The 10,492-nt window shown below is 49.3% G+C and overlaps 1 protein-coding gene across 1 annotated transcript; it reads right to left on the bottom strand.

Annotated features, from left to right (window-relative positions):
- Window positions 1-988: 988 nt before the first annotated feature.
- On the bottom strand, window positions 989-9,955 carry Nefh (neurofilament heavy chain). The gene is made up of 4 exons (XM_076865177.2): window positions 9,082-9,955; window positions 7,067-7,266; window positions 5,868-5,992; window positions 989-2,825 (listed from the first exon to the last, which is right to left on the bottom strand). Exons 1-4 carry the CDS (start codon window positions 9,953-9,955, stop codon window positions 989-991), a joined length of 3,036 nt encoding a protein of 1,011 aa, XP_076721292.2.
- Between the last annotated feature and the right edge of the window lie 537 nt (window positions 9,956-10,492).

Here is a 10,492-nt window from a genome sequence, read left to right as displayed (position 1 = left end):
AGGCACTAAGCAACTCAATGAGACCTTGTCTCTAAATAAATACAAAATAGGGCTGAGGCTGTTGCTCAGTGGTAGAGTGCCCCTGAGTTCAATCCCCAGTACCCACCCCACAAAAAAAAAAAAAAAAAAAAAAACAACCATTCCCCAGGCCACCAGTCCACAAATCATAAAAATAAAGCACCCAGCATATATATGTGGTATGTGGTTTGTGCCCAGGAAATAGCCCCAGAGAGGCCAGTGCAAATCACCCCAGAGTCACAAGAGAACTCTGATGCTCATTCAGTCCCCATGCAGAGTTAAGTGTGCACCTGGACCTCCCATGTCCTGCCCTGAGCCTTCCCAGGTGAACAAAATAAATAACGACAACCACATTTTCATTTTAGAAGCACTTGGTTTTATTGCACAGAAGCAATTGAAAGTGGATTCCAGTGGAAAGTGCGCCCTGTTGTGATTCAGTGGCCAGTGCCCAGCCTCATGGGCTCCCGCTCTTGCAGAATAAGAGAGTGCTGGGCAAGGGCTTGACCACTCCTTTGGAAAACAGAAGGCATTCGGGAATAGGTTAAGACATCTCAAGCATAATGTGTTTCTAACTGCTCATTCATTATTGCGGTCATCTGTCAGTACATACAGGAAGTAAATGCACTTATTTGGAGAGGAGGGGGGCAGTTTTTGTAGTCAAGTGTTTACGTGTAGCATTCGGCATATTAACACATTCGGCTACATAAGCTATCATGACATAGTTGTCCATCGCCTGGAGAGGGTTTGGGACACGGGGTGGGGAGGGGGTCAGGAACTGGGAGTGCCCTCTCTTGCTACCATATTGTTAACAGAAAATCCTGTTTGGTGAAGGAAGGCCCGACATCAAAGCATTTTTTTTTCTTTTAGAACAAAAAGGGAGGAAAAAAAATGAAAATTCATTACACTGACCCTTGAGTTCTGGGACCCTCCTGAGTTTCTTTGGCTGCTCTGGGGTTCCTTTCTCGCTGCCTTACTTTTCCCCCTTGGTGGCCTTGTCCTCTGTGGCCTTCTCTGCAGGCTTGCTGTCTTTTTGGTCCGTGCTAGAGGATTTTTCAGCCTTTTCTGTCTTGGGTTTGCTGGGTGTGGGGGCCTCCTTGCTGGGCTCCTTGGAGACACCCTTGTCATCTTCCTTGGCCTTGGCCTCCGTTTTGGGTTTCTCCTCCGGCTTCTTGGCCTCTGCGGCCTTCTCCTCCTTGGTGTCTTTCTTTTCGGGTACTGCTGCTGCCTCTTCCTTCTTTGGCTTTTCTGGTTCCTTCTCTGCTGGTTTGCTGGGTTCGGCTTCCTTCTTGGGTACCTCAGTCTTGTCTTTGGGTTTAGCTTCTTCCTTCACCTCCGCCTTGGCAGGAGCCTCCTTCTCCGGGGTCACTGCTTTCTTCTTATCCTCTGTCTCTTCCTTCTTGGCCTCAACTTTGGATTCTTTGGGCTTCTCGACAGCAGCTTCCTTCTTGGCCTCCACCTCGGGCTTTGGAGCCTCCTTCTTGAGAGCCTCGCCTTTCTTGCTGTCCTTCTCCTCAGTTTTGGGTGTGGCTGGAGCCTTCTCTTCTGCCTTCTTTGGGGACTCTTTGGGTTTCTCCTCCTCCTTCACGGGTGATTTCACCTCTTCTTTCTTTGGGACCTCCTTCTCAGGGGATTTGACCTTCTCTGGGGACTTGGCCTCCTCCTTGACAGGGCTTTTGGCCTTGTCAGGGGATTTGGTGTCTGCAGGGGACCGTGCTTCCTCCTTCACTGGAGTCTTGGCTTCTGGAGACTTTACATCTAGAGTCTTGGCTTTCTCTGGGGACTTGGCTTCTTCCTTCGCTGGGGACTTGGCTTCTTCCTTTGCTGGGGACTTCACCTCCTCCTTCACTGGGGACTTGGCTTTCTCTGGGGACTTTGCTTCTTCCTTCGCTGGGGACTTGGCTTTCTCTGGGTCCTTCACCTCCTCCTTCACTGGGGACTTGGCTTTCTCTGGGGACTTTGCTTCTTCCTTCACTGGGGACTTGGCCTTCTCAGGAGACTTGACCTCAGCTGGTGATTTTGTCTCTTCTTTTACTGGGGACTTGGCCTCAGCTGGTGACTTTGCTTCTTCCTTCACTGGGGACTTGGCCTTCTCAGGAGACTTGGCCTCAGCTGGTGACTTTGCTTCTTCCTTCACTGGGGACTTGGCCTTCTCAGGAGACTTGACCTCAGCTGGTGATTTTGCCTCTTCTTTTACTGGGGACTTGGCCTTCTCAGGAGACTTGACCTCAGCTGGTGATTTTGCCTCTTCTTTTACTGGGGACTTGGCCTTCTCAGGAGACTTGACCTCAGCTGGTGATTTTGCTTCATCTTTCACGGGGGACTTGGCCTTCTCTGGAGACTTGGCCTCAACTGGTGACTTAGCCTCTTCCTTGGCTGGGGACTTGGCCTCAGCTGGTGACTTGGCCTCGTCTTTCACTGGGGACTTTTCCTCAGCTGGTGACTTGGCTTCTTCCTTCACAGGGGACTTGGTTTCCTTTTCTGGGGATGCAGCCTCTTCTGCTGGGGGAGACTCTGCTTCTTCTTCTCCCTCTTCTGCTTCTTCCTCTTCTCCCTCTTTTTCTTCCTTGCCTTCCTCCTCTTTGGCCTCTTTCTCCTCTTCTTCCGTCACTTCTTCAGTTACTTGGATCTCTTCGGTCTGTTCCTCCACAATCACAGTTTCCTTCTCTGACTTTTCTACCACCTTGATCTTCTCTTCACTTTTGACTTTTATGTGAGTGGATATGGAGGGAATTTTCGGGAGTGCCTCTGGAAGAGAGAAAGGACTTGGGCCAAAGCCGATCCGACACTCTTCACCTTCCAGAAGTTTTCTGCAAAATGGATAGTGGAACATATTACTATTAACTCAGAGCAGATTTGTTGGTTTGGGGTCTTCCTAGGGTATTCTGAAGCTCCATGGCATCCAATGACATGAACTTTGGTGAGGGAAGGAACATGAATGAATGATAGTTTTTTTGAGGGGGGTGGGGGCACAGTAATAAGGATTGAGTCCGTGGCTGCTTTACCACTCAGCTACATCTACATTTCAGCTTTATTTTGAGACAGGGTCTCACTAAGTTATCCACACTGACTTTGAATTTGAAATCCTCCTGCCTCAGCCTTCCGAGTTGCTGGGCTTATCAGTGTGTGCTACTGTGCCTGACATTTTTATTCCTTTTTATTAGTAGTTTGTTTATTTATTTATTTAGGTGCTAAGGATCAAACCCAGAGCCTTGCACATACTTAGCATGCACTCTACCCCTCAGCGACACCTCCAGAAATAAACACTTTGGAGAATGGAGAAAGTCATTCAGCACATCATTCAAGTGACCCCTAGACCTATACTCCTATGGGATTGTTCTTACTTAATGCAGTGGACACTGCAATTTGTGAAATTAAACAACTCCCCTTTCCACACCTGAAGAATGGTCCATAACAGAGAGCTCCTACATAAACAAAAGTGGTAAAAGTGGTGGATCTCAGCAACAGAATACTTGCCTAGTCCTGGGTTTGATCACCAGTACTGCAAAAATAATGATGATGATAATAATATTAAATAAAGAACAGAGAGAGAAAGCGAGAGCAGGAAGCAAGCAATTCCACATTGATAAATTTAGTTTAAGAGGTCTTACAATATTGCAAAATTTGAATTTTTCCTGTCACTCTTTATCATTATCCTTTAGGTTTTAGAAAGAGGATAGTAGAAACAGTTCCTCCTGTTGGCTTTGCTACTAACTAGATGGTGACATTGGCCAAGTCATTCAAGCTCTTAAGGGTTCAATTTCCTTATTGATAAAAAGAAGATCATTTGGGCTGGGGCTGGGGCTCAGCGGTACCGCACTTGCCTGGCATGAATGAGGCACTGGGTTCGATTCTCAGCACCATGTATAAATAAATAAAAGTCTATCAACAACTAAAAAATATATATTTAACCCCCCCAAAAAAAAGGATCATAAGAGTTCCTACTTCAGAGGGTTGTTTCAGTCAAACAGTGAATAAAAAGGATTTAGCAAGTGCTTGCCTTAGAGTGAATGTAGGGGTAACCCCTACAGACTAGTGCTTCCCAAATTTTTTTAAATACATATTTATTTTAGTTGTAAATGGACCTTTATTTTATTTATTTATATAGTGCTGAGACTTGAACCCAGGGCCTTGCACATGCTAGGCAAGCGCTCTACCACTGAGTCACAACCCTAACCTCTGGTACTTCCCAAAGTTAACAGCACACAAATCACCTGGGAGCCAAATGCAAATCCTGATCCAGTAGCCAAGGACAAAGCCTAAGTCTAACTAGGTACTGGACGACATTGATCCTGCTAATTCATGAACCACACTTTGAATAGCAAGATTATAGAGATTAGAGCCAGGGGTTGTGGCACATGTCTGTAATCCCAGCTACTGGAGAGGCTGAGGCAGGAGGATCACAAGTTTGAGGCCAACCTGGGCAACTTAGCAAGACCCTGTTTCAAAATAAAAAAGGGTTGGGGTGTAGCTTAGTTGTAATGTAACTTTAGATTCAATCCCTAGCATGGAGGGTGAATTATAGACTAAATAAAGTCAACAGTTTCGGGGGCTGGGGATATAGCTCAGTTGGTAGGGTGCTTGCCTCACATGCACAAGGCCCTAGGTCAATCCCCAGCACCTCAGGGGAAAAAAAGGTAAAGTCAACAGATGGAAAGTCAAAAGTCATCAGTCTGCAACTAGGAAAGGTCCTCATGGGGGTCAGCCGTGTTCCTCAGACCTGCTAAACCAGAAGGGTTCATCCAGGGGGACTGGCTTTCTCAGAGCCACCCTTACTAAGTAAGGGTGATTACCATGTACATGTGTTACTTCAATTAGCTTAATAGGATTAGCTCACCCAACAACCCAAGATATGGATCCTGTTACTATTATCTCCATTTTACTTCCCCAAGAAATGAATGCTTAGAAACCAAAGGAACTCTAAAGGAACTGGGTATAGTTGCATGTGCCTACAATCCCAGAGACTCAGGAGGCTGAGACAGGAGGACTGTAAATTCAAAGCCAGACTTACTATTAATGAGGCTCTAAGTAACTTAGTGAGATCCTGTCTCAAAATAAAAAATTTAAAAAGGCTGGGGGTGTGGCTCAGTGGTAAAGTACCCTGGATTTAATTTGTAGTACCAAAAAGAGAAAAAGAAAGAAAGAAATTCTAAAGGATAGAGTTGTAAAAGCCTCTAACAATTTAAGTATCTATTTCTCTCCAGAGCAGGCCTCTGGCTGACTGGATTTGAAGAAAAGAAGAGTTTTAACTCTTTAAGTCACTGTCGGGATTTCTGCCTTTGCCAGACAGGGTGGCACACACCTGTAATCACAGTGGCGGGAGGCTGAGGCAGGAAAATCTCAAATTCAAAGCCAACCACAGGAACTTAAAGAGGCCTTAAGCAACTCAGAGAGACCTTGTCTTTAGATAAAATATATAAAAAAGGACTGGAGATGTGGCTCAGTAGTTAAGCGCCCCTGGACTCAATCCCCAGTACCACCAAAAAAAAAAAAAAAAAAAAAAAAAGATTTCTGTTTCTCAGAGGGGTAGACTGGTGGTTACTAGGGGTTACTAGGGTTACTAGGGGCTAAGGAAAGGGGAGAACAGGGATGAAGTTTGAGTTCAAGATGATAAAAAACAGTTTTGGAGATGGATAGTGATAGGGTTATACAACAGTGCAAATGAATGTACTTAATAAAACTGATATTTAAGATGGTTAATTGGCAAATATTATGTCATTTATATTATCAAAATTTTTAAAAAATCGTTTCTGTCTTTAAACAGCCATGTTGCCTAAATAGAACTTGAAACCCAAGGTTTCACCTAAAACACAAGGGCTCTCCACCATTCAGTAGCTCCTGGCCCAACTCACCTATAAGCAGCAATCTCAATATCCAGAGCCATCTTGACATTCAGCAGGTCCTGGTATTCTCGGAGCTGGGCTGCCATCTCCCATTTGGTGTTCCTCAGCTCAGTGTCCAGCTGCTGAATGGCTTCCTGGGGATGACAGATCATATGAGTCACTCTCTAGTCAATGCCTATCCCTTATCACCAGGATATCTGGGGATGGCTGCGTAAGCCCAAGCTGCCCTTCTCAGAAAGGCTCACTTGGGACCAAACCCTACCCTATCAAAGCTTCAGGGTCCTCATTTGTGGACATGGAAAAATCTGAAGCAAAAATCTCAGCTTGAGGAAAGGTCTAGAATGAAATGTCTCAGATGGTAGCCTGGTCATGAGATGATGTGTGAATTTTCACAGATCTCTTAAAATTAGAAAATGCTCAGTGGGGGGGGCTGGGGTCATGGCTCAGCAGTAGAGTGCTCGTCTCGCATGTGTGAGGCCCTGAGTTCGATCCTCAGCACCATAAAAAGATAAATAAAATAAAAATATTGTGTCCATCTACAACTAAAAAAATATATATTAAAAAAAAAGCAAATGCTCAGTGGGATCAGAGCCTTATCTGCATTTTCTCCTTACTGCTTCCCCAGTGCCCCAAAGAGCCTGCCTGCCACATCATCAGAGCTTGAAAACATCTGTTCTTGATGATCTAATGACAGGGACATACACAAAAGCATATTAAATACAAGATAAAACTTGTCATCTCACCCTAGGCCCACTGCAGCCACAGCTTAAAGAGAACTATTATCACTTTTTATTTTCTCTTATTTGTTTCTCTGCTTCCTAAAATCTCTACAATCACTATATATTACTTATATGCTGTTTTTTGAAAGTTATCTTTAATTGGAGGAATCTGCCAAGGCCCTCCCCAGGCTACCCACAGGTTACTATTAAGTGGATGTCCTACTGAGCACTTCAAAGTCTGTCTCTCTCTTTAACCTTCAAAGTTCTGTAAAGCAAGTGTTAGTTTTTGTTTTTCTTTCTTTACCTTGTCACTGTGGAGAAGAAATTTAAGTTCAGACAGGCCGAAAACTCTCCTGGGTCACACAGCTACAAAGTCTTGGTATGTCTAACTCCAAGAACCATGGTCTTAACCACTGCATCCTGCTCACGGAGGGGGAGTGATTTATACAGGTCACCCAACCAGGAGAGGCAGTTTGTCCCTATGTCTACCTGGTAGGATGCAATGTCAGCCTGATGACGGTCCTCTAGCTCAGAGCGCTGCCTCTCCAGGGAATCCTTGGTGCTTTTCAGAGCCTCCAACTCTGTGGTTCTGGCCTGCAGCTGACGGCGATACTCAGTTATCTCCTCCTGGGCTGAGCGCATGGCATCTGTATTCACTTTGGCTGCTTCTGACAGTCGGTCCAGCCTCACTAGGTAGAGAAGGGAGCAGGGCACAGGGTTAGACACACCTAGATTTGGGTTCCAATGCCTAGATCTGGAAGGTGACACCCATAGGTTGGGGAGTTAGTGGGTGCCAGGCACCGTCGTGGATGCTTAACTCACTCTATGCTATGAGAAAGGCAAGTGATCCAGCCTAAAGCCACCTAGCTAGTAAGTGGCAGAGTAGGATTCAAATCTAGTGATTATCTGGTTCCAAAGACTAGACTCAGTCTCCCTCAACCTAGAAATTTATATCAACCTTCAGGGGACAGGAAGCTCTCATTTCTGGTCCCAGTACTAGGTCCAGCTCCCCAGCAAGGGGCCGGCACTGCTGGAGACTCAGATGTGAAATTTTTGCCCATGAGGTTTAACTGAGCTGAATGCTGGAGGCTTGTGGCTGAACTTGTTAATGAGCCTGTGACCTCTGAAGGCATGAGAGCTCTGAGCAATTAGGTCATCATGCAGCCATGGTACCTTCCTTACAGACTTCTGCGCAGAGTCCAAGATCACTGCAAGTCCAAGGTCCTGGGTGTCAGCCCTTCTATTCCTTCCTCAACTTGGCTGCACATTGCATAACACAGTCCCAGTTGATGGCTGCCACACCCTGGCCCCTGCCACCCACAGGGTCCTAGTTCTCAGAAGACCTTGAGGGAGCCAGTGGAGGCCTTTAGATTGGTTTACATCCCCTGAAAATGAACATCCTGAATCCCCACATAATAGCACTGAGAGCCTGAGTCTTGGTGAAGAGAAGCCAGCTGTCTGGACCACAAGCCCTGGGATGGTTTGCCTGAGTGAAGGGCAAATACAAGAGAACAGAATTCCCCTCTGGGAGTGGCCTTGCTGCAGAGATGGGGGAGGGGTTCTGCCACTGCAGATGGGTAGAAAAGGAATGGGATATTCCAAGCATCCAACTGAGCATTCCTGGCTTTCCCTGCCAGTACTGGCAAAGACTTAGAAATCTGTCCAGGTGGGTGAGAATTCTAACCTATTGTGGATTGCAAACTCATTTGAAAATCATTGAAGCCTCTGCACTCTCCCCAGAACACAGCAGTTTTACAGTTTCAGCTGGGATCATATAAGTCTCCAGATTTCAAAAAGAAATGAAAACCAGAGAGGGCTAATGTTGGTCAAGGTCACCCTGCAGCTGCTGGGCACAGCTTTAGGATAGCTGCAATCCAGCTGACTCAGGACTACGTGGAGTTGGGTGGTGGTGGGGACTTGGGAAGGTTCCAGGTTACTTAAGTGAGGGGATTTAAAATAGTGAAGAGGCCAGCCTCAGCCATTCTTGGTCATTGGTTGTGGTGACCCAACTCGGGGAGAGAGGATGTGAAAATGCCCCACCCATTTCAACCCGCACTGCAGATTAAGGTGGGGGCATTAGGCACGGAGCAGGTAGTGGGGCGGAGCCTACTAGGGTAGGGGCAGAAGAATGGAGACCCAGCAGAGTGCAGGAAAGGGAAATGGGCGGCACTTGCAGGGTATGCACTAAGGACCAGAAGCCAGCGCTACTTTGGAACTAGAGACAATTTGTTTTGTTCCTAATGGGCAAAAATCTCAGACCAGGGGGCCCCAGAGTGGAAGCACAAAGAATCTGGAGGAGAGCAACCAAAAGAGAACCCAGAGTTGGTGGCGTCCTACAAGAAACCTGTGAAAGTTACTTAAGTAGGGGGCATGCACTTTGCGAGGGAAGCTGAGTTGTGAGCCCTCTGATTCTGCTACACGGAATCCAACAGCACTCCCTAGGGTCAACCCAGGGGGTAGCTAGCTGCAGGGGCACCCTCCCCAACCCCCGCGCGCTTGCGCACCTCGAAACCACTCCTCTGACTGCAGCGTGCTCTGCACCGCATGGCCTTCGAGTTGCGCGCGGATCTCACGCAGCGCCGACGTCACGTCGCACTTCAGGGCGTCGCGCGCCTCGGCCTGCGCCTGCGCCTGCGCGGCGCCGCAACCCTGGATCTGACCGAGCAGTTCGCCCACCTCCTCCTGGTGGTGGCGTCGCAGGTAACCGCACTCCTCCTGCAGTGCCTGCGCCTTTTTCTGCAGCTCAACTCTCGCAGCTTCAGCCTCCTGGGCGAAGCGCGCTAGTGCGCGCGCCGCAGCCTCAGCCTCTTCGCGCTGCCTGGCCTCGTCGTCGAGGCGCTGGCGCACGTGCGCGATGTCCTCGAGCAGGTGCTCCTGCTCCAAGCGCAGCTGGCCCCGCGCCGCGCCCAGGCGCAGCACTGCGCCGCGCATCTCGCGCACCTCGCGCTCGTACAGCTCACCCATGGCTGCGCGGCCTGCCTGCTGCTGTCGCAGCGCGGCAGCCTCTCCCTCCAGGCTGCGGTTGTGCGCCTCAAGCTGCCGCACTTTGTCGATGTAGCCCGCGAAGCGGTCATTGAGGGCCTGCAGCTGCTCCTTTTCGCTACGCGCCGCAGCCGCCGCCACCACGCAGCCCTCTGGCCCGTTGCTCAGCGTATCTAGTGAGTCGGTGCTTGAGGCGGCGCCTGCGCCACGGAAGCGGCTGGGCGAGGCTGACACGGAGCTCACGGACGTCCGAGCCCACGAGTGAAATCCGCTGGAGGAGCCGGCCGCGGAACGCGAGCCGCCCTTCCGGGCCAGAGCATAATGCAGGCTGCCGCCTCCGTGCAGCGGCGCGAACGGGGCGCCCAGCAGCGCGTCCGCGCCGCCGAAGCTCATCATGGCCAGGCAGGTGCGGGCCGCCGGCAGAGCCGGAACGCGGGGCCGGGACGGGGTGGGCGGCACTGCGACAGCTCCAGGACGCCAGCTCTTTTATAGCCGCCTTGGCCGGGTCCAGCCCCTTGGCAGTGGGGGGCTGGGGAGTCGGGCCCCGCCCTCTCCACCTCCTCCCCCGCGGCCCGGGGCCGACCGGTTTAGCCGCAGTGAGAGGGGCGGGGCAGGGGGAGCAAGGAGTGAAGGGGAATCTTCGCAGCGACTGAGGAGCCTCCAGAGGTCAGGGCAAGAGGTAGAGGACTTCCGGAGAGGACTAATGGGGACCCTCAAGTGCGGGCGGGAAGACCCTGCTAGTGTGTTCAGAATAAAAGAGGGGACCTGATATAGGGGGAGAACAATTAGACTTGGTGGGAATCGGGGGTGGGTGCCTTCGGGGTGGAGCGTTGAGATAAGCTGTGATCATTAAGATGAGGGGACCCTTGCATGGGATGGAACACAAGGTTTTCCTAATAGTTAGGCCTTGGGGATAGGAGATGCAGAGAATCT

This window comes from Callospermophilus lateralis, chromosome 1 (genome assembly GCF_048772815.1).
Source record: "Callospermophilus lateralis isolate mCalLat2 chromosome 1, mCalLat2.hap1, whole genome shotgun sequence".
Taxonomy (NCBI): Eukaryota; Metazoa; Chordata; class Mammalia; order Rodentia; family Sciuridae; genus Callospermophilus; species Callospermophilus lateralis.
The sequence above is the reverse complement of the archived record's forward strand: the minus strand, read 5'-3'. Positions and strand labels throughout refer to the sequence as shown.

What these genes read in the sequence shown, in the direction of transcription:
- Nefh (XM_076865177.2), bottom strand. Translation starts at nt 9,955, where the DNA reads ATGATGAGCTTCGGCGGCGCGGACGCGCTGCTGGGCGCCCCGTTCGCG. An exon ending in GTCAGAGGAGTGGTTTCGAG is followed by an intron (nt 7,267 to 9,081) that starts GTGCGCAAGCGC and finishes TTCTCTACCTAG; the next exon opens with TGAGGCTGGACCGACTGTCA. An exon ending in CTGACATTGCATCCTACCAG is followed by an intron (nt 5,993 to 7,066) that starts GTAGACATAGGG and finishes TGTCATCCCCAG; the next exon opens with GAAGCCATTCAGCAGCTGGA.